The sequence below is a fragment of the Cervus elaphus genome, chromosome 11 (assembly GCF_910594005.1).
Source record: "Cervus elaphus chromosome 11, mCerEla1.1, whole genome shotgun sequence".
Classification (NCBI taxonomy): Eukaryota; Metazoa; Chordata; class Mammalia; order Artiodactyla; family Cervidae; genus Cervus; species Cervus elaphus.
Genome location: NC_057825.1, coordinates 43,723,536 through 43,748,346, shown reverse-complemented (window position 1 = coordinate 43,748,346; position 24,811 = coordinate 43,723,536). Strand labels below are relative to the sequence as shown.

The 24,811-nt window shown below is 37.0% G+C and overlaps 1 protein-coding gene across 1 annotated transcript in view; it reads right to left on the bottom strand.

Moving 5' to 3' along the window:
• LOC122703108 (WD repeat containing planar cell polarity effector) overlaps positions 1-24,811 on the bottom strand; it is a 267,027-nt gene that overhangs the window by 47,104 nt on the left and 195,112 nt on the right. Inside the window, exon 15 of the mRNA XM_043917188.1 lies at positions 5,473-5,536. Coding sequence (XP_043773123.1) covers positions 5,473-5,536 — 64 coding nt within the window. The remainder of the gene's footprint in view (positions 1-5,472; positions 5,537-24,811) is intronic.

The following is a 24,811-nucleotide window of genomic DNA, read 5'->3' as shown; positions in this document are numbered from 1 at the left end:
ACGTTGGTGTGGTCACTCACCTAGAGCCAGACATCCTGGAGTGAATGTCAAGTGGGCCTTAGAAAGCATTACTGCACACAAAGCTAGTGGAAGTGACAGAATTCCAGCTGAGCTATTTCAAATCCTAAACATGATGCTGTTAAAGTGTTGTACTCAGTATGTGTTTAAATTTGGAAAACTCAGCAGTGACCACAGGACTGGAAAAGATTAGTTTTCATTCTAATCCCACAGAAGGGCAATGCCAAAGAATGTTCAAATACTATACAATTACACTCATTTCACATGCTAGCAAGGTTAGCTCAAAATCCATCAAGCTTGCATTCAGCAGCACAAGTACTGAGAACTTCCAGATGTAGAAGTTGGGTGTCAAAGAGCCAGAAGAACCAGAGATCAAATTGGCAACATTTGCTGGATCATGGAGAAAGCAAGGGAATTCCAGAGCCTCAGTGACTACATTAAAGCCTTTGACTGTGTGGATCACAGCAAATTGTGGAAATTTCTTAAAGGGATGAATTTAGACTGCCTAAGAGTATCAGATCACCTTACATGTCTCCTGAGAAACTTGTATACAGGTCAGGAAGCAACAGTAGGAACCAGACATGGAACAATTGAGTGGTTCCAAACTGGGAAAGGAGTACCTCAAAGCTGTATATTGTCAGCTTTTTTGTTGTCACCTACTATCACCTATTTATTGTTTTTATTGTCACCTATTTATATAACTTACATGCAGAGTACATCATGTGAAATGCCAAGGTGGATGAATCACAAGTTGGAATCTAGATTGGTGGAAGAAATATCGACAGCCTTAGATCTGCAGATGATAGCACTCTAATGGCAGAAAGGAAGGAGGAACTAAAAAGCTTCTTGATGAAGGTGAAAGAGGAGAGTGAAAAAGCTGGCTTAAAAATCAACAGTAAAAAAACACAGTAAAAAACTAAGATCATAGCATTCAGTACCATCACTTCATGGCAAGCAGAAGGGGAAAAAGTGGAAGCAGTGACAGATTTTATGTTCCTGGGCTCTAAATCCCTATGGATGGCAACTGCAGTCATGAAACCGAAAGACGTTTCCTCCTTGGAAGGAAAACTATAAGAAGCCTAGACAGCATATTAAAAAGCAGAGACATCACTTTGCCAACAAAGGTCTGTATAGTCAAAGCTATGTTTTTTCCAGTGTTGTGTATGGATGTGAGAGTTGGACCTTTATGAAGGCTGAACACCAAAGAATTGATGTTTTTGAATTGTAGTGCTACAGAAGACTCTTGAGGGACTGCAAGGAGATCAAACCAGTCAACCTTAAAGTAAATCAACTCTGAATACTCATTGGAAAGACTGAGGCTGAAGCTGAAGCTCCAGTACTTTGACCACCTGATGGGAAAAGTGGACTGACTGGAAAAGATTCCGATGCTGGGAAAGACTGAAGGCCTGTGAAGTAGGGGGTGGCAGAGGATGAGATGGTTAGGTAGCATCATTGACTCAATGGACATGAAATTTAGCAAACTCTGGGAAATAGTGGAGGACACAGGAGCCTGTTGTGCTGCAGTCCATGGGGTCACAAAGAGTCAGACACGACTTTGCGACTGAATGACAGCAATAACATTCATTACATATAAAAAGCTCCTACGACTCAACATCAAAAACCCCCAAAATCTCGATTACAAAATAAGCAGAAGAATTGAATAGACAATTGCTTCAAAAAGGATATGTAAATGGCCAACAGGCACATGAAAGGATTCTCAACATCACTAGTCATCAGGGCAATGCAAATCAAAACCACAATGAGATATCTCCTCATACCAGTCAGAATGGCTATCATCAAGAAGAACACAATAAATGTTGGTGAGGATGTGGAGAAATGGGAACCATCATACACTGTTGGTGAGAATGTAAATTGGTATAGTCACTGCGGAAAACAGTATGGGGTTTCCTCAAAAAACTAAAAACAGTACTACTAGCAATTCCACTCCTGGATATATATCCGAAAAACAAAAGCCACTAATTTGTAAAGACACATGCACTTCAATGTTTATAGCAGCATTATTTACAATTACCAAGGTATTAGATAAATAAATATATATATAAAACACATTTTCATGTGTGTTTCATATATATATATATTCATATATATATATATATATATATAAGCATACTACTCAACCATAAATAAGAATGAAATTTGCCATTTGAAGCACTATGGGTGGACTTGGAGGGCATCATGCTAAGTAAAATAAGTCAGAGGAAGACAAATACTGTATGTTATATAAAAGCTACAGCAAATTAGTGGATATAACAAAAGAAGCAGACTTAAGGAACAAACTAGTGGTTACCAGTTTGAAGAGGGAAGCAGGAGGGGCAGAGAGAAACAAGTGGTTATTATGGGATTGTATGAAGTCATCTGTGTGAAACTTAGAAATTGTAAAGTATTATAGAATTCAAAACCTCTTTTATTCAATTAAAAAAATCCAACGTATGGATAGGTACTATATTATTATCATCATTTACACATAAAACTCAAAAGTTACTGACTTTGAAGACAACTTATGACCCAAATTCCATATATCTTTTATATCTTGTATCTTCCAGGTATCTTCTTGTATCTTATATCTTGTATTTATATCATGTATCTTCCAGGTATCCATTATACCTTCCCATTACACCCTTCCTTAACATGATCTGGATATAACAAAGAGTAGAGTATACTTCCCAGAACTGAAAGAAAGCTGATATAGCTGAGAGTAGAGGGGCTGTAGATGCCACTTCAAGGAGTTAGAATTTATCCCAAAGGCAATGAGAAGATGCTAAAAGGTTTTAAATATGGAGGAGTGAAATTATAAATTATGATTATTTTGTCCAGGGGTCTGCAAACATATTTTGTAAAGCACCAGAAAGTAAATATTTTATGCTCTACAAGCCAGAGAGTCTCCTGCAACCACTCAACTCTGCCATCATAAAGCAGTCATACACATTACATAAGTAAGTTTGGCTATGTTTCAATACCACTTCATTTATGAAAATCTGAATTTGAATATCATGTATTTGAATATCATGTATTTTTAATATCATATATTTTAAAGTATATTGATACTATTTTTTTTTAATGATTTAAAACTGTAAAAAGCCATTTAGGGGCTAAATTTGCTTGGTAGGCCATAGCTTGCTGACCCCTAATTTAGAAGATGATCACTTAGGCTATGTGTAAAGTAGACAAAGAGGTCCTTTCTGGCTGATTTCATCAGGTCTAGTACTCACATACTGACTTTTTAATATTCAAGGTCTGCTCTATCATGCTATATGTCTTTTATCTCTCTACCACCAACAGATATGCTAATGCAAAAAGAACATTCTCAGATTAAGCATTACATTTTATTTGTGACCCCTTTGTGTTCAATGTAGTCATATTTTTATTCTTTAAGGATGAGATATCTTAGGGGTAGAAGGTAATGTATAGGTAGGAATAGTACTGTTTATTTTATAAATTTTTAAATCCAAAGAGGTAATAATTCTTAGTATATAGGCTAGATCATAATTTAAATAGTAATAATTGATTAGAAAACATGATAAATTCTTTAGACAGTTTCAAAGTGGAGCATCAAATGTATATGGTAGATTCATAAGCTTAAATGGAACTTTAAGGCCTTAATGCTCTCTTAAGGCTTTTAATGCTTCTTAAAGGCGGACCATGGGCTATAAATAAATAGTCACATATGAAGAATAAGGATGTAGCATTTTGTTTTTTTGGTTTTTTTTTTTAATTAGTTGGAGGCTAATTACTTCACAACATTTCAGTGGGTTTTGTCATACATTGATATGAATCAGCCATAGGGGATGTAGCATTTTGATTGTTCACTTTTACAAATAAAAAGGAAAGCAAAAGTATCTAATTTCCTTATTTTAGATTTTTATCTTTTACTAGTAAAAGTTCTCATGGGTTAAGGTTAGCCTATTCGTAGAAAGTCTGTTTGGCTTTAAACTAACATGGAGACTTTATATTGTTACTGCCTAAATTGAGACTAAATGCTGAAACATACATGATTTGAAAAGAAGTTTGTAAGATGGCTTTGATGAGTATGGGTGAGTGCTCTGTCATGTCTGACTCTTTGCAACCCCGTGGACTGTCGCCCACCAATTTGTATTGGTTAATACAAATTAACCAATTATGTATTGGTTAATAGTTAATGTAGCATAAATTACAGAACAGTATAATACTACATTGGGAAAGAAAGTTTATCAGACACTAAACATATAAATATTCATCTCTTTAGTTATTATCTTGGCTAGAAAGAAGACTGGGACTACAGACATAAAAAAATAAGGAAATAGGAAGAAAATCTACCTTTATTGCTGAGTAGTGGCAGAGGTGAGGAGGAAATAAAGTGACAAAGTCACTTGGGTCAGAAAATCTAAGAAGTGTTGTAATTAAATTTCTGACACTGTGATGTTTGAATGCATAGACTTTGGTGAAAATAATAAAATGTTCCCTTAATATACTAATATTCCTGATCAATGTGACCTTACAAAATACAGACAACCAACAGATAACAAAAGGTTCATACATTTGAAGTAATTAGATTTTTTTCCCATGATCAATGAATGCACAAAGTACAGTTTAATTGAGTGATGCAAAATTAGAATTTAAACAGCAAACTCATTTTAAAGACAAGATAAACTAATATCATGAACCCATATTAACATCTAAAGCATCAAAGCTTAAAGTACAAAATGTCTTCACTGTACAGAAGATTCAGATAAAAGAATCTTCTCGAAGTTTTTGTTGTTTTCAAGATTTTTTGACAACAGTGAAATTTCTATGGAGCAGAATGTGCTGAAAATCAGGAACCCCGCCTTTGTTTATCTGATCTCATTGTGGCAAAAGATCTTATAAAATAAGAACCTAAATCAGAGCACAAAGATGTGTAAGAAACTAGTCTATTTTACTGTTCCATAACTAATAAATTGAGGATTAAAGCATATTTGAACTTACATTCTCTTGGATCTACTTTGCACTGTGGTCACTTTAAAAATACTAGTGAGAACATTCAAACTTACTTCACACTAAAACCTAAGGGACAAACTGAGCACATTCAAGATCTCGGGGACATGTCTTGTCCTGTGTCCTGGTTTCTGAAGCTGTACTTCTATAGGGAATGGATTAGAAAGAAATTTAAGCTTGTTAGATACGAAGGTGTCATCCTCTCACATCAAAGTACACGAGGAGAGACATTCAAGAATTATAAATTCTTAGAAAACATAAAAAATCCTTGGGTCTGGCAAGGAAAATGTCAGCAAGTCAAAAGAGGCTAGATGGCTATTGACCAGTTTCATGAAGGCAAAGCTGCAAGCCAAGATGGAATAATGCTTTCCCACCATGTGTCGAAGGCACAAACGACACTAATCCTTTTTAATGGTCACAAAAGCTGACAACTTACTCAGCGTTAGAACTGAAGGCACAAAATCATCTCAAGGAATGACTCACCATAAACAGGTCACGAGCACCAATGTCAACAGCTAACAGAAATGCCTTTTCAAATCTTTGGTACCTGTAAGGAAGAAATGTTATATGCTGTGAACAAAACTATAGAAGAGGAGAGAGAAGTTTGTTTAATGTGCTTATATGCTATTGTTTTTGTTCTGATAAAAATATCCTCAAACAGTAGGGACTTCGCCTGCTGGGATCTTCCCTTTGTGAACTCTTATTGTACTTAGGAGGTGCTGATGGACACAGCCTGTGAAGGGGTTCAGTGTAACTGTCAAGGGCAAACATAACCAGATTAGGTGCTGCTAAATGTAGAGAAATGATAACTTAGGAAATACATTTTCTCATTATTTTTTCCTTTGTTGTATTTTGTTGTGTAAGAAGAAAGTAGGAGGATATGGACAATACAGCAGGATAAGAGCAATTAATAAATCACATAATTATATTTTATGTTTCTTAGGTAAAAGTTGAGAAGTCAAATGTTGCATTTTTACAAAACTCTCACATTTGTGATCTGGGGTTGTAAATGAAAATAATAAGTGGTTTCTAAGTATTTTTAAAAGGTATTACTTTCCTACTATTTCATCACAATCATACTATCTTTCCCTGAGGTATAACTGAGAATTTTCTTTGTGAGAACAAACTTTAGTTTACATTAATTACCTCTACAGAAAATTTAAAGCCCTGAGAGAAAAGCATGTCATGAACGTATAATTTGCACAGGATTTTGGAATGAAAGGTCATCTGTGCTGAAACTTACACAGATGTAACTATCAGTTTTTCTGACTCAAGAAACAAGCAGATATATAACCAAGTTGTTCTGTTCTATATTGTGAAATATGATGGTATAAAATATACTAAATTTTCAAATAAAATATAGCAGAAATGTGGAATATTATTAAGAGTATATAAAGTTTATTAGTGAAATAGCTAATATAATTAAAATTCAAACAAGGCTTATTATTATTCCATATGAACTGGTAGGCCAGAAACTAAAACACTTTGTAATTTCCATACTGTGTTTAATAGCTGTTCTCCCATCTACTCTCTGGTTCTTCTTACTAGTATCTCCAGTATTTGCTGAATCCTTTTCAACTATGGAAAATCAGAAGAAAATTGTGTAAAATTGTGTTCATTTTTGTTCCAGGAAAATGGCTGTCTCTATATATTCAGTGGGCGTGAGGTGTAATAGGAAAAGGACAGAAGATCAGCAAGTTGTACTATTACTACTATTCAAACATTTACTGCCATTTTGCATTTGCTCCCACCTACTACATTGAAACTTTTCTAGCAATAGTAATTATTCATCCTCTAAATTCAAACTTAAAGATAAGTTATCTTGTGTGCTTTTTTGGCCACATCTGACCCTATTAACTTCCCCTACTTGAAACCCTCTTTCTTTGCATTTGGAGATCCATTCTTGCATTTGGAGATTCATCTTTTGTTTTCTCAATTCTTAGATTTCACCTTCTTAGTCTCCTTTTTAAGTTAAGTTTTCTCTGCCTATTCCATGAAGGAGCAGGCAGTAACCTACTCAGATAGGGTTACTACCTCAGTAACCATAACTACTCCTATGGCATTGATACATCAAAGACACAAATCTCTAGTATCCATTTATTTCTGGAGCTCTAAACTCTTTCATTCCAGGTATCTCAAATTTAACATGTCTAATAGGTCCATTGACACACCAATTTGGCAACCATAGATGTGATTCATTGGAATTGGGAAATATGAAATTAAGGTGAGCAGCTTAGGAGGCACATTTCCTTCTAGGTAAGAGGTAATGATTCACATTATGATAAATGAACCGAAAAATCTGATAAATGAACCGTTGATCATTATGATAAATGATCAACCGAAAATACCAAACGGTGCTCCCAACTATACTGCTTATAAAATACATCTTAAAGTACAACGTAAGACTCTTAAAAAAAAAGAAAAGGAAATTTCCAAGGACAACACATTTTCAATAAAAAAAAAAAAAAAAACCAACTAACCAAAGTTCCTTGACTGAATCTAGAGTTAGGATCCATAACCAGAGATCAAAAATGGGGGGAAAGGGCAGAACTACTCTGGCCGTCACCCTCAGAAGACTGAGCCTTGACCAAGTCTTAAGGTAAAGGTGCTTAACTTGAGACTTCTGATTAAGCCAGGGGCTAAAATGATCCCAAGTTTTAAGTGCCCTTAACATCGACAGAAACAGTAAAAAGAAAATTCATGTCTGGATTAAAGCACTTTTGATACAAGTCACCAGAATTGCCATAAATTAAAACAAGTATGAGCTCACACTGAAACATTACTAAGTACAAAAGAAACAAGCTACTGTGATGGGAAATTAGAAAATAAACAACAGATTCACTTCTCCGTGGATTTCAGATGATTGAATTATTAAAGTTAGAATGTAAAACAGTTCAGCTTATTTAAAGAAATAATGATGGGGCCATGAAAATAAGCTTACAACAGAATATATTAATAATAAAAGTGTTACCCAGTGGAATTTTTAAGAAATAAAAATAGAACTTTTGGAAATGAAAAATTGAAGTTAAATAATTTGGTATAAAGAGAGAATTAGTGAAATAAAAGAGGCATAAGTAAGGAATTACACAAAATGTTAAAGAGACAAGAAAAAATTATAAAGGGAAGTTAGCAATACAGAGAACATGGAAGTTAGCAAAACAGAGAACATGGAAGAGTCTTAATATGTCTAATCAGGTAATTAAGGTAAATATGGACAATTTTCCAAAGCTGATAAATAATATGAATCAATAAACACAAGAGGGACAATATATATCAACCAGGATACACTGAAAAGAATCTATAATTATGCAAATATACAATGAAGATGCAGAACTCTAAAAAAGGTCTTAAAAAGCAAGAGAAAAGACAGGTCACCTACAAAGAAGATAACCTACGAACAGACTGACACCAGACCTCTCAATGACAGCGATGGGTGTAGAAGACAGTAGGGATGTATCTTCAAATGATAGAAAATAAGCATTTCTCTTGTGTAATGTAACAATGGAATTCTCAACAGGTAAAGCAAAATAAAGACACTTTAAGATACATAAAAACTGAAAGCATTCAACAGATCTTCAATAAAGGGACTTCTAGGGGACATAACTCAGGAAAAAAGGAAGATGATCCCAGAAAGAAGGTTTGAGAAGCAAGATGGAATAGCTTAAAAAAAAAGATTTGGTTAATAAAAACAGGCAGATAAATACACACAGACATACATGCACATACATGAATGTTTTGCTATTTTTAAGATCAGAAAACATTAATTAGATATGTCATATTAATCAGAAAAAAGTTATAGTGCTATGGTCCTTGCTTTTTGAATTGTCGAAAATAATTGATTTTGGTAACTATCACAACCAAATTACAAATGGCAATCATTAAAAGTTTGTATAAATGCTTAAACAGTAATATAGGTAGAGTGGGGTGAAGGGTGAGCAAATTGAAAAATAAGAAAATTCAAGAAGTATTAAAGAAAAGAACACTGGATCTACCCCAGTACACTGGTGAAAACAATGCCTGAGGGCCAATTGCCAGCAAACCCACAGTTAAAGTGTGGCCAAGAGAAGTGCCAGTCAAGCGTGTAATCTGAGGGCCCACACAACAGGGGAAAGGTGACGGCAGAGCACAGCCAGGGGTGAACATCTCCAGAGGGAGAGCACTAAGTGGCTTCTCTCCCAGTGGGAGTTCTCTAATCCCACCTACCTCACACCACAGATCAGAAAAGAGCTAAGAAACAGATCTGGGGACCTCTGCTCCAACAACCAGGGAGCAGACCCCACCCCTGACAAGGCAGTGATAACCAGAGAGTCTGTCTGATATGTCCTTTTATACATCAGTTTGGCAACCATATATATGATTAATTAGTTCAGGATGGGGAACACATGTACACCCATGGAGGATTCAAGTCAATGTTTGGCAAAACCAATACAATATTGTAAAGTAAAATAATAAATAAATTAATTTTTTAAAAAAGAGGAAAATAAAAAGAGAAATATGAAATTAAAGTGGACAGCTTAGGCAATACACTTCTTTCTAGGTGAGAGGTAATGATTCACATTCTGAGAAAATGAAAGAATTGGCTTTGGCATCTGGTAGCATGATCAACCAAAAATATCTAAGAGTGCTCCCAACTAGACTGCTTATAAATATACCTTAAAACACAACACAGAACTCTTTGAAAAAAAAGTTTCCAAGAATACCACACTCTCAGTTACAAAATACTAACTAACCAAAGTTCCTTGATTGACACTAGAGTAATGCTCCCTGAGCGAGAGCAAAAGAGGGAAAAAAGGCAGAACTAGTCTGAGCCATACCCTCAGAAGACTGAGCCTTGAACAAGTCACAAGATAAAGGTGCTTAGCCTGAGACTTCTGATTAAGCCAGGGGCTAAAATGATTGCAGGTTTTAAGTGCCCTTAACATTGACAAACAATAAAAAGAAAATTCATCTTTGGATTAAAACAATTTTAACAGAAGCCACCAGAATTGCCATAACTTAAAACAAGTACAAGTTCACAATGAAACATCACCAAATACAAAAGAAAACAAGCTACTATAATGGAAAATTAGAAGATAAACAACAGATTTACTTCTCCCCGGATTTCAGATAATTGAGTTATTAAAGTTAGAATATAAAATAAATCAGCATATTTAAAAAATAATGATGGAACAATGAAAAAAAGCATACAACAGGATATACTAATAATAAAACATTATCAGGTAGACATTTGAAGAAATAAATAGAACTTCTGGAAATGAAAAACTGAAGTTAAATATTTCAGCACAAAGAGAGAACTAATGAAGTAAAAGAGGCATAAATAAAGAATTACATAGAATGGTATACAGAGAGACAAGAGAGAAAAACATAAAGTAAGTTTAGCAATGTAGAGAACATGGAAGAGTCTAGCATGTCTAATCAGGTAATTAAAGGCAGAGAATATTCCAGAGCTGATAAATGATATGAATCAATAAACACAAGAGGGACAGTATATACCAAGCTGGATACATTGAAAAGAATCTATAATTATGCACATCTATAGCAAGAGATGCAGAACTCCAAAAATAAAAAGATCTTAAAAAGCCAGAGAGAAGAGAGATCACTACAAACGAGATAACCTACAAACAGACTGACACCAGGCCTCTCAATGGCGACAGTGGGACACAGAAGACAGTAGGGGCAAGCAGTAAAATCAGTAAAGAAAGAGAGGTCTTAAACAACATAATTACACAGCTGGATTTATTAGATATACAGAGCTTGTTACTCATTAATTAGTAAATACACATCTTTCTCAAAATACATGGAATCCTCACAAAATTATGTTAGTAAATAAAAAAGCATGTCTCAATACACTGTAAGGAATACTATATATAATGAATCTATTAGCAATGCAGTTTTTGATAAAAAGATAAGCAATAAATTTCATACACATTTAGAAATTAAAGTCATTAATCAAAGAAAAATTATTAATTTTAAAACACTTAGAAATAAAAACTTAAGCAAACAAGACAATTGAAGAGAAATTTGCAGCCTTAAGTGCTTATATTAGGTAAAGAAGAAAGGTTAATGATTGATGAGCTAAATATCCCATTTAATAATTTAGATAAAAACAGAATAAAGGCAAATAGAAAGGGGAAAAATGGAAGCAGTGTCAGATTTTATATTGCTGGGTTCCCAAATCACTGTAGACAGTGACTGTAGCCATGTACTCTTTGGAAGAAAAGCTATGACAAATCTAGACAGTGTATTTAAAAGCAGAGACATTAAAAAACAAAGCACAGACATCACTTTGCCGACAAAGCTCTGTATAGTCAAAGCTATGGTTTATCCAGTATTCATGTACAGATATGAGAGCTGGACCATAAAGAAGGTAGAGCAACGAAGAATTGATGCTTACCAATTGTGGTGCTAGAGAAAATTCTTGTGGTGCTAGAGAACTCCAAGTCCCCTGGACTGCAAGAAGATCCAACCAGTCCACCCTAAAGGAAATCAGTCCTGAATATTCATTGGAAGGACTGATGTTGAAGCTGAAACTCCAATACTTTGGCCACCTGATGTGAAGAGCTGATTCATTTGAAAAGACCCTAATGCTGGAACAGATTGAAGGTGGGAGGAGAAGGGGACAACAGAGGATGAGATGGTTGGATGGCATCACCGACTCAATGGACATGAGTTTGAGTAAACTCCGTGGACAGGGAGTGATGGACAGGGAGGCCTGGCGTGCTGCAGTCCATGGGGTCGTAAAGAGTTGGACATGACTGAGCGACTGAACTGAACTGATAACATATGTAGGTAATATATGTGGCAACTATATATAAAGAATGGGGTAAGGATGGTAAATGAACCAGTTGAGATCTAAGATTTCTGCATTTTACATGAAATAGTACTATATTAATTTGAAGTAGACTATGGAACATTCAGTTCAGTTCAGTTCAGTCGCTCAGTCGTGTCCAACTCTTTGCGACCCCATGGACTGCAGCATGCCAGGCCTCCCTGTCCATCACCAACTCCCGGAGTTTACTCAAACTCATGCCCATCAAGTCGGTGATGCCATCCAGCCATCTCATCCTCTGTCGTCCCCTTCTCCTCCTGCCCTCAATCCCTCCCAGCATCAGGGTCTTTTCCAATGAGTCAACTCTTCACATGAGGTGGCCAAAGTATTGGAGTTTCAGCTTCAGCATCAGTCCTTCCAGTGAACACCCAGGACTGATCTCCTTCAGGATGGACTGGATGGATCTCCTTGCAGTCTAAGGGACTCTCAAGAGTCTTCTCCAACGCCACAGTTCAAAAGCATCAATTCTTCGGTGCTCAGCTTTCTTTACAGTCCAACTCCCACATCCATACTAACTGTTGGAAAAACCATAACTTTGACTAGATGGACCTTTGTTGGCAAAGTAGTGTCTCTGCTTTTTAATATGCAGTCTGCTTTTTAATATGCAGTCTGGGTGGGTCATAGCTTTTCTTCCGAGGAACAAGTGTCTTTTAATTTCATGGCTGCATAATGTGAAGAGATATAGCTAAAAAAGCTTATAGATAAAACAAAATTCTGGAAAATACTCAAATAATCAAAAGAAATGAAAAGAGGAACAAATATTAGAAGAGATAAACAGAAAAAAAAATGGTAGATTGACTTTCAACCGCATATATAAGTATGTAATTATTAATGGGTCAAACACTCCAATAAAAAAAAAAGATTGCTAGAATGGGTAAAAAAGGAAAACTCAATTGTATGCTAGTTTACAAGAAATCTACTATACAGACACAGTGGACAGTAAATGGATGGAAAACAATGCTAGAATGATTAAAATTACTAGATAAAATAGACTTCAAAACAAAAACAAGGAGGCATAACAGGAAGACATTAACAGTCATAAATGGGCTTCCTTGGTTGTCCAGTGGTTAAGAGTAAGCCTTGCAATGCAGGTTACTGGTTTGGACCAGAATGAACACTGGTTCAATCATTGGCCCAGGAAAATCCCACATGCTGCAGAGCAACTAAGCCTTGGCCCCACAATGACTGTGCCTGTGCACCACAATTACTGAAGTCTGTATACATGCTCTGAAATAAGAGAAGCCACCAACAATGAGAAACCCCATACATTCCAAGTATAGAGTAGCCTCCATTCACCGCAACTAGAGAAAGCCCTTGTGTAGCAATGAAGAACCAGCACAGCCAAATGTAACTAAAAAAAAAAAAAAAGTTATATATAAAACATGGTAATTGTCTCTAGGGTTAATTGCAGTTGCTTCCTGCCTCTTTGGAGATTCCAAGATCAGAAGGTAGGTCTGACCCAGACTCCTAGCAGATTACTGTTTCTGTCATGGCTCCTGGAGCATGTGAGATTTTGTGTGTGCCATTTAAGAGTGATGTTACTTTTTTGCTTGAATATATTTTTCCATCCTTTCACTTTCAACCTATTTGTGTCTTTGAGTCTAAAGTGAGACTCTTCTAGACAACATATAGTTGGGTCATATTTTTTCCTACTCTTTAAATCTCTGTACTTTAATTGGTGGGATTGATGTATTTTCATTTAGAGTGATTACTGATAAGGAAGTTTAGTTCTGTCATTTTACTGTATTCTACATCTATCTTTTTGTTCCATAATTCCTGCAATACTGTCTTCTTTTCCATATGGTTGATTTTGTCTAGTGTACCATTTTGATCCTTCTCTTTCCTCTTTTGTATTTATTTTAGTTATTTCATTAGTGGTTACTCTAAAGATTATAATATCTTAATTTTATAAAAATGTATGTTTAAATGATACCAACTTTATAGCATACAATACTTTGCTTCTATATATAGCTCTATCCTCTCCTTTTTTTATTATTGTCAGAAAATATCTTTAAACACTGTGTGCCCATTAACAGATTTACAATTCTTGTTGTATGCATTGTTTTTAAAATCAAATGGGGGAAAAAAGAGTTACAAACCAAAAATATAATAATACTGGATTTTTTTATTTACCTACATAGTTATCTTTCCTTGTCTTGTTTATTTATTCCAAGAGCTTTGAATTACTGTCCTTTAGCCTGACAGGCTCTCTTTAGTATTTCTATAAGGAAGGTCAACTAGCAGTGAACGTCCTCAGTTTTTATCTGGGAATATCTTACTTTACCTTCATTTTTTAAAGGATAGTTTTGCCAGGTGGAGAATTCTTGGTTGACTCTTTTCTTAAGATCTTTAAAATGTTATCCTGCTACCTTCTGTCTTACATGGTTTCTAATGAAAAGTCAGCTGTTACTCTTATTGAAGAGCTCTTCTACAAGACCAGCTGCTTTTTGCTTGCTGCTTTTAAGACTCTCTGTCTTTATTTTTTGACATTTTGATTTTGCATGTTTTGATGTGAATCTCTTTGAGTTGATTCTACTTGAATTTCATTGTGTTTTTTGGATATGTAGATTTCTGCCTTTAGTAAAAATTTTCTTTCCTTCTAAGACTCCCATAATGGATACTCTTGAAAGCAACCCACCTGCCCCTCAGATTCTGTTCATTTTTCTTTCTTTTTCCTCTCTGCTTCTCTGATTTGATAATTTTAATTGTCCTATTCTCTGATTATGTCTTTTGCCTGCTCAAATCTGCTGTTGAGCCCATATAGTGGATTTTTGATTCTAGCTATTATACCATTTAAGCTCCAGATTTTCTATTCGGTTTCTTTTAATTATTTCAATCTCTATTGATATTCTCTATCTGGTAAGACATTACTCTTCTGATCTCCTTGACATCTGTTACTTCTCTAAGCTTATATGAGATAGCTAACTTAAACTCTGATTCTAGGAAGCCCAATGTTTGTGCTTCCCATGCTATTTTTCCCCTGTGCATGGGCCACACTTTCCTGCTTTTTTATATGCCTTTTAATTTTTGTTGGAATTAATATGTTTTGAATATAATACAGTGATAACTTTGGAAATAAAATTATTCCAGGTTTTACTGTTGTTGCTTTTGAGGGAAGTCATCCACTTGTCTAGTGATATTCTCAAAGCCCATATTTGTTGTCATATGTGATCACTGAAATCTGTTTCATTACCTCAGCAATCAGCCAAATATTTTTAACATCCTGACAGACTGATGTGACAGGTTCTTTTAAAAAATTCTGAAGCAACAAACAAGCAATCCTCTCAGTGTTTGTAGATTGGATCTGAGCTAAGGCACACTGTCACTACTTAGCCAGTGTACCTATGTACAGCTCAGCCTCAGAAGTTCATTCATGCTTGTGCAGAGCCCAAAACTGCTCCAGCGTTTTAACTCTGGGGTTCTTTCAGGTTTTTTATGAGCAAGCATCCAGATCTGGGCACATGTGTGGAGCCCCTGGTTTCCTGGCATATGAGGTAGTCCTTTGAGGACTTTATTTCCCTTATATTTAAAATGGAAAACTAAAAAGGACCCACCGTATAGCGCAGGGGACTCTGCTCAATGCTGTACGGCAGCTTGGATGAGAAGGTCTGCAGCAGAATGGATACGTGTCTGTGTGCGGCTGAGTCACTCTGCTACGCACCTGAAGCTATCACAACACTGTAAGTCGGCTGTATTCCAACATAAACTAAAAAGTCAAGTTACAAAAAAGAACTTAATTCGTCCCCAAATCTTCCTTTTAGCCTTCTCTTTCTCAGGTCTTTCTGTCGATCCACTGCTTTACCCACTCTTCATCTGTTGCCTAAGAGACAGCTATGCATATTATGTCTTGAAATGCTTTTGATGTACACAAATGCTTTTGCCAAACATGTTGTTCCAGTCTGAAGGAGGTGGAATAAAACCAAGTGTCTACAATGGCCCCTTTGGAAATGACAAGACCAAATTCATGACCAGTCTTTGAGGTAGAAGTCCATTGTTGACCTCTGGCAGCTAGCTGACACCAGAAATGGTGACCGCTGTCCCCATGGCCACTGTCATACTAGGGAATGGGGGATGCAGACAGGTAAACAAAAACGCAGCAATGTTTCCTCACCGAGTTAGTGGTCTCTGTCCTTATTAAGCATGTCCCTGATTACTGCAAGTTTTAAAAAATATGATCCTAGAGTTTTTTTAAAAGTTAATTTTCTCAGTTTTTGTTTGCGTAGTGTTTGCTTCATTGGAAGGACTGATTCTTGGAGCTCTACTCTGATGTTTTCATGGTGTCTCTCCCACTTCTATTTTTAGGACCCAATGTGGCATTCATGAGAATATCATTCTGAGATCTCCTACTGAAGGGAATGTAACTGACAGCCCCAGCTGTTCAATTTCGAAATCTGTTGTTGTGTTTTTGTGTTAATGCTACACTTTCCACAAGTTCCTCTGAGGCAATAAATGAGGGCACTGAGGGATACTAAGGCAGTTCTGTTCCTGACTGACATCAGACTGTTAGAGTGGGCAATATTGGCTTGAGGACTCCTGATAGATGAGCCCAACCTTTCTTTGAATTGTTCTGTGGTGTGCTGGAATGGGGGTGGAGACTGTGAATGGGCAGTGGTTAGTAAGTAGACAGTAACATAGGTTGACTACTACTAAGTTGTATTAATGTCCTAAGGAAGAATAATCAGAGACTGAGTGTTCTTTATAGTTAATGGCTAAGTGTGACAGCCAGAAAGCCACTCTGGTAGCTTACTTGTTGTTGTTATTGTTCAGTCACTAAGTTGTGTCCAACTCTTTCTGACCCCACGAACCACAGCACACCAGGCTTCTCTGTACTTCACTATCTCCTGGAGTTTGTTCAAATTCACATCCATTGAGTCAGTGATGCTATGTAACCATTTCATTCTCTGCCAAGCTCTTCTCCTTTTGCCTTCAATCTTTCACAGCATCAAGATCTATTCCAATGGTTGACTCTTTGCATTAGGAGGACAAAGTATTGGAGCTTCAGCATCAGTCCTTTCAATGAATATTCAGGGTTAATTTCCTTTAGGATTGACTGATTTGATCTCTTTGCTGTCCAAAGGACTCTCAAGCACCAAATTGGAAATCATAAATTCTTTGGCACTCAGACTTCTTTATTGTCCAACTCTCACATCCATACGTGACTACTGGAAAAACCACTGCTTTTGACCACACAGAACTTTGTCAGCAAAGGGATGTCTCTGTTTTTTAATATGCTGTCTAGGTTTGTCATAGCTTTTCGTCCAAGGAGCAAGCATCAAGAGGGTCTTTAGTTCCCCTTCACTTTCTGCCATTAGAGAGGTATCATATCCACATCTGAGGTGGTTATTTCTCCCAGCAATCTTGATTCCAGCTTGTGATTCATCCAGCACAGAATTTCGCATGATGTACTCTGCATATAAGTTAAATGAACAGGGTGAAAATACACTGCTTTCTGAAACTCCCTTCCCAATTCTGAACCAGTCCGTTGTTTCATGTAAGGTTCTTTTTGACTGCATACAGGTTTCTCAGGAGACAGGTAAGGTGGTCTAGTATTTCCATCTCTTCAAGAATTTTCCACAGTTTGTTGTGCTCCATACAGTCAAAGGCTTTAGTATAGTCAATGGAGCTGAAGTAGATGTTTTTTCTAAAATCCCCTTGCTTTTTCCATGCTCCAACGAATGTTGGCAATTTGATCTCTGGTTCCTCTGCCTTTTCTAAACCCGGCTTGTACATCTGGAAGTTCTTGGTTCACATACTGCTGAAGCCTAGCTTGAAGGATATTAGGCAGAACCTTACTAGCATGTGAAATAAGTGCAACTGTACAATAGTTTGAACATTCTTTGGCACTGCCCTTCTTTGGGACTGGAATGAAACCTGATCTTTTCCTGTTCTGTGGCCAAAGCTGCCTTTTCCAAATTTGCTGACATACCGAGTGCAGCATTTTAACAGCGTCATCTTTTAGGATTTGAAATAGGTAAGGTGAAATTCCATCACCTCCAGTAGCTTTTTTTTGCAGTAATGCTTCCTAAGGCATACTTGACTTTTACACTCCAAGATGTCTGGCTCTAGGTGAACACCACCATGGTTATTTGGGTCATTAAGACTTTTTCTGTCTATAGTTCCTCTGTGTATTCTTTCCATCTCTTCTTAATCACTTCTGCTGCTGGTAGGTCCTTGCCATTGCTGTCCTTTATCATGCCCCTCATTGCACAAAATGTTCCCTTGATATCTCCAGTTTTCTTGAGGAGATCTCTAGTCCTTCCCATTCTGTTGTTTTCCTCTCCTTATTTGCATTGCTCATTTAAGATAGCCTTCTTATTTCTCCTTGTTATTCTGTGTAACTCTGCATTCAGATGGGTATATCTTTCCCTTTCTCTCTTGCTTTTTCTTCTCTTCTTTCCTCAACTATTTGAAAAGCCTCATCAGACAACCACTTTGCCTTCTTGCATTTCTTTTCCTTTGGGATGGTTTTCATCACCACCTCCTATACAATGTTATGAACCTCCATCCATAGTTCTTCAGAAACTCTGTCTACCAGAAAATCCCTTGAATCTATTCATCACCTCCACTGTATAATTATAAAGTGATTTGATTTAGATTATACCTGAATGCTCCAGTGATTTCCCATACTTTCTTCAATTTAAGTCTGAATTTTGTAATAAGGAGTTAATGATCTGAGCCATAGTCAGCTGCAGGTCTTGTTTTGGTTGACTATATAGAGCTTCTCCATCTTGGCTGCAAAGAATATAATCTCTCTGATTTCAGTACTGACCATTTGGTGATGTCTATGTGTAGAGTCGTCTTGTGATGTTGGAAAAGGATGTTTGCTATGACCAGTGTGTTCTACTGACAGAACTCTGTCGGCCTTTGCCTTGCTTCATTTTGTACTCCAAGTCATGTTACTCCAGGCATCTCTCAACTTCCAACTTTTGCATTCCAATCCCTATGATGAAAAGGACATCTTTTGTTGTTGTTCTAGAACGTCTTCTAGGTCTTCATAGAAACAATCAACTTTGACTTCTTCAGCATCAGTGGTTGGTGCGTAGACTTGGAATACTGTGATATTGAATGGTTTGCCTTGCAAATGAACCAAGATCATGCTATCATTTTGGATGTTGCATCCAAATACTGTATTTTGACTCTTTTTTTTTTTTAAACTATGAGGGCTACTCCATTTCTTCTAAGGGGTTCTTGCCCACAGTAGATATTAATACTCATCTGAATTAAGGTCTCCCATTTCTGTCCATTTTAGTTCATTGATTCCTAAAATGTTGATGTTCACTCCTGCCACCTCCTGTTTGACCACAGGCAATTTACCCTGATTCTTGGAACTAACATTACAGCATTGTACTTTACTTCCACCACCAGACACATCCACAACTGAGCATCATTTCCACTTTGGCCCAGCTGCTTCGTTATTCTTGGACCTAGAGGTAATTGCCCTCTGCTCTTCCCCAGTAGCATACTGGACATCTGCCAACCTTGGGGGCTCATCTTTGGTGTTATATTGTTTTGCCACTTCATTCTGTTCATGGGGTTCTCGTGGCGAGAATACTGCAGTAGGTTGCCATTTCCTCCCCTAGTGTACCACATTTTGTCAGAACTCTTCATTGTGACCCATTTGTCTTAAGTCACCCTGCACAGCATGGCTCATAGCTTCACTGAGTTATGCAAACCTCTTCACCACAACAAGGCTGTGATCCATGAAGGGGTATCAACATAATACAGGACATATATGACAAGCCACAGTTAACATCATTCTCGATGGTGAAAAGCTGAAAATATTTCCTCTAAGATCAGGAGGAAGACAAGATGTCCACTCTTGCCACTTTTATTAAATATAGTTTCGGATGTCCTAGCCTTGCAATCAAAGAAGAAAGAAAAGGAATCCAAATTGGAAAAGAAGTAAAAGTATCAATGTTTGCAGATGACATACTGAACATAGAAGATCCTAAAGACACTACCAGAAAACTAATACTAGAGCTTATCAATGAATTCAGTAAAGTTTGAGGAAACAAGTTTAATACACAGAAACCTGTTACATTTCTATACATTAACAATGAAAGCTCCAAAAGAGAAATTTAAGACAATCCCATCTGCCAATGCTACAAAAAAGAATTAAAATACCAAGGAATAAACCTACCTAAGGAGACAAAAGAACTGTACCCCAAAACTGTAAGATGCTGATTAAAAAAATTGCTGATGACACAAACAGATGGTGAGATATACTGTGTTCTTGGATTGGAAGAAGCAATATTGTCAAAATGACTATACTGTCCAAGGCAATCTACAGATTCAATGAAACCCCTATGAAATTACCAATGGAATTTTTCACAGAACTAGAATAAAAAAAATTTTTAATTTGTGTGAAACACAAAAGACTTCAATGAGCCAAAGGAATCCTGAGAAAGAAAAAGAGAGCTGGAGGAATCAGGCTCCCTGACATCAGACTATACCACAAAGTTACAGTACTCAAAACAGTATAGTATGGGCACAAAAACAGAAATATAGATCAATAGAATAGGATAGACAGTCCAGAAATAAATTCACAGACCTGTGGTCAATTAATATACAACAAAGGAAGCAAGCTAATACAATGAGCAAAGATAGTCTCTTCAATAAGTGCTGCTGGGATAACTGGACAGCTACATGTAAAGAATGAAATTAGAACATTCTCTAACACCATGCACAAAAATAATGTAAAAATGGATTAAAGACCTAAAGGAAAGACCACAACACAATAAAAGTCTCAAGGGAAAACATAGGCAAAACATTCTTTGATATAAACTTCAGCAATATCTTTTTGGATCCACCTCTTAGAGTAATGAAAATTAAAACAAAAATAAACAAATGGGGGTACTTCCTTCTTGGTCCAGTGCTTAGGATTTCACCTGCCAATGCAGGGGATTGCAGGTTCAATTCCAGGTCAGGGAGCTAAGTTCCCACACACCTCATGGTGGAAAAGAAAAAAAACAAACAGCAAAAAACTATGTTAACAAACTCAAGAGGCTTTTAAAAATGGTCCACTAAAAAGAGGGGGGGAACCTAATTAAACTTAAAAGCATTTGCAGAGCAAAGGGAACCATAAACAAAACAAAAAGACAACACACAGAATGGGAGAAAATATTTGCAACATACAGATAGCTCATGCACCTAAATATCAAAAAAGCAAACAATCTAATCAAAAACTAATTAGAAAGGGCTTCCCTGGTGGCTCAGTGGTAAAGAATCTGCCTGTCTCAATGCAGGAGACATGGGTTAGATCCCTGATCTGGGAGGATCCCACATGCCAAGAAGCAACTAAGCCTGTGTGCCACAACTATTGAGCCTGTGCTCTAGAGCCCAGGATCTGCAACTGCTGAAGCTCACACATCCTAGATCCCATGCTCTCCATCACAAAAAGCCACTGAGTGAGAAGCCTGTGCACTGCAGCTAGAGAGTAGCCCTTCGAAGCAGCACAGCCAACAATAAACAAACAAAATTATATGTTAAAAGTTGTTTTTAAATGGGCAGAAGATCTGAATAGATATTTCTCCAAAGAAGACATATAGATGGGCAAAAAGCACATGAAAAAATGCTCAATGCCACTGCTTATTACATAAACGCAATTAAAACTTGCAACGAAGTATCACTTCTCATCAGTCTGAATGGTCAGCATCAAAAAGTCTACAAATAGTAAACGCTGCAGAGGATGTTGAGAAACAGGAACCCTCCTACACAGTGGAAGGGAATGCAAATTGGTACAACCAACATGGAGAATCAGTATGGAGCACTGTATAGACATTCCTTTAAAAAGTAAATATAGAATTACTATGTGATCCAGAAATTCCACTCCTGGGCATACATCCAGAGAAAACCATAATTTAAAAAGGTATCAATGCCCAAGCGTCCAAAGCCCAATGTTCACTGCAACACTGTTTACAATAGCCAAGAGAAAGTGAAAGTCACCCAGTCATGTCAGACTCTTTGCTACCACATGGACTATACAGTCCATGGAATTCTCCAGGCCAGAATACTGGAGTGGGTAACTTTTCCCAAATATCATATGATATCACTTATATGTGGAGTTTTAAAAAAATTATACAAATGAACTTAACTAGTAAACAGAAACAGACTCAAAGAATTAGAAAATAAACTTACGGTTACCAAATGAGAAATGTGTGTGGGGGAAGGGCTAAAGTAGCAGTTTAGGATTAACATGTATATATACTACTACTCATCTCACACACTACCAAAGTGATGCTCAAAATTCTCCAACACAGGCTTCAACAGTACGTGAACCGTGAACTTCCAGATGTTCAAGCTGGATTTAGAAAAGGCAGAGGAACCAGAGATCAAATTGCCAACATCTGCTGGATCATTGAAAAACCAAGAGAATACCAGAAAAACATCTATTTCTGCTTTACAGAGTATGCCAAAGCCTTTGATTGTGTTGATCACAACAAACTGGAAAATTCTTAGAGATAGGAATACCAGACCATCTTACCTGCCTCCTGAGAAATCTGTATGCAGGTCAAGAACCAGGCATGGGACAACAGGCTGGTTCCAAATTGGGAAAAGAGTACCACAAGGCTGTATACTGTCATCCTGCTTATTTAACTTATATGCAGAGTACATCGTGTGAAATGCCAGGCTGGATGGCTGGATGAAGCACAAGCTGGAATCAAGATTGCCGGGAGAAATATCAATAAACTCAGATATACAGATGACACCACCCTTATGGGAGAAAGCGAAGAAGAACTAAAGAGCCTCTTGATGAAAGTGAAACAGGAGAGTGAAAAAGTTGGCTTAAAACTCAACATTCAGAAAACAAAGATCATGGCTTCAGGTCCCATCACTTCATGGCAAATAGATGGGGAAACAGTGGAAACAGTGACAGACTATTTTGGGGGGCTCCAAAATCACTGCAGATGGTGGCAGCCATGAAATTAAAAGACGATTGCTCCTTGGAAGGAAAGTTATGACCAACCTAGACAGCATATTAAAAAGCAGAGACATTACTTTGCTGACAAAGGTCCATCTAGTCAAAGCAATGGTTTTTCCAGTAGTCATGTATGGATGTGAGAGTTGAACTATAAAGAAACCTGAGCACTGAAGAATTGATGCTTTTGAACGGTGATGTTGGAGAAGACTCTTGAGAGTCCCTTAGACTGCAAAGGAGATCCAACCAGTCCATCCTAAAGGAAACCAGTCCTGAATACTCATTAGAAAATCTGATGCTGAAGCTGAAACTCCAATACTTTCACCACCTGATGCGAAGAACTGACTCATTTGAAAAGACCCTGATTCTGGGAAAGACTGAAGGCAGGAGGAGAAGAAGACTACAGAGGATGAGATGGTTCAATGGCATCACTGACTCAATGGACATGAGTTTGAGGAAACTCTTGGAGTTGGTGATGGGCAGGGAGGCCTGGAGTGCTGCAGTCCATGGGGTCGCCAGGAGTCAGACACAACTGAGCTACTGAACTGAGCTGAATCTGAAGAATATTTTGTTACAGAAGCCCAAATGGATTAAGACGATCTGTGTGCCAGACCCTTTTCCTTGCCTCCAGTAAGACAAAGGACACCCATGTAGGGATGACTTTCTCCAGCTTGAGGGCACTAGCTCTGTTAGTTGCAAGCATGTGTTCTTTTCTTACAAATAAGGTATTGTGGAAATGACATGAATTTCCTGACTCTTGCTACGTCCTAGAAGGTAAAGAATGATATGCTATACTAAGAAAAATTAGTAATGCAATAGCTCTCTTTGATAAAAATTTGCCAAGTACTTTCTAAAAATCATAGTTGTATTTGTATTCATTTACTATTTCAGTCCTATTACTGTTTATTCATGGTTTTAAAAATTAGTAATAACAATTTATCTGTGGAATACCTTACAGATGTAAAAGTGTTTTCCAATAATTGCTTTATTGGATACAGTACTCCCAAGAGATAGCAGAGGCAGGTGATTTGATTTTCCATTTTACAGATAAAAAACTTGCCACCTGTTTCTTGAATCTTTGGAAGAACTGGGATGACTCCAATTCTCTTTCAACTCCACCAATTAGATGCTTAAGTACAATTCACAGGCAGTTAAAATCCCTATATTTCAGGTAACGACTTACTTAAAACATCTCCCAATCTTCTATATGGTCTACCTCAGTCTCTGCTTTCCATTAGTCCCGGAGACACTTCCTGGCCAACTGAGAAAAGCCCTTGGTCCCAGGGTGTACTTAGCTTTGCAGTATTTCTTTCTCCTTGCAGCCATTGTATCTGTTACTTATCCTCTATCATCATTCTTCCTATTATCTCTGTCTTTATCTCTTCCTTACTGCCCCTCTATTCTCTCTCCATACACTGTTTCTCTCCTTTCTCCTCTCCCTATTTTCTCTCCCTCTTACATGCATATCTCAATACAATCACCCCAATGTTAGCTTCTTAAGATAATTCAACCACATCATTCTGGAACCTGCAACTGCATGAAAGCATCCACAATGTCATCAAATGGTCTTGCGCTGTTTCTCTCATGCTTACAAATATAAAGTTGCATTCCCAAAGCATATCAACAAACTTTATTAAAGTATATTTTCAAACAATCTCATTAGAAAATAGACAAAGGACATGAAGAGATATCTCACTAGGATATAAAGAAGGAAAGTAAACACATGGAAAGATCCTCAACGTCACTAGCCATGAGGAAAACACAAATGAAAACCACAATGAAACATAACTACACATCTAAAATTAAAAAATTATGATAGTGTTGCCATAGATGATGAGAAAATGAATTTCTGACACATTGCCATTAGGAATGCAAAATGACACAGCCACTCTAAAAACAGTATGGCAGCTCTGTACAGAACTAAACACCCACAGCCTAGCATGTGACTTAGCAGGCACTCCTCAGCATTTATGAAGAGAAGTGAAAATTCACATCTACACAAAAACCTATAGTTGAATGTTCACAGAAACTTTATTTGCAATAGTCCCAAACTGAAATAACCAAAATGCCCCATG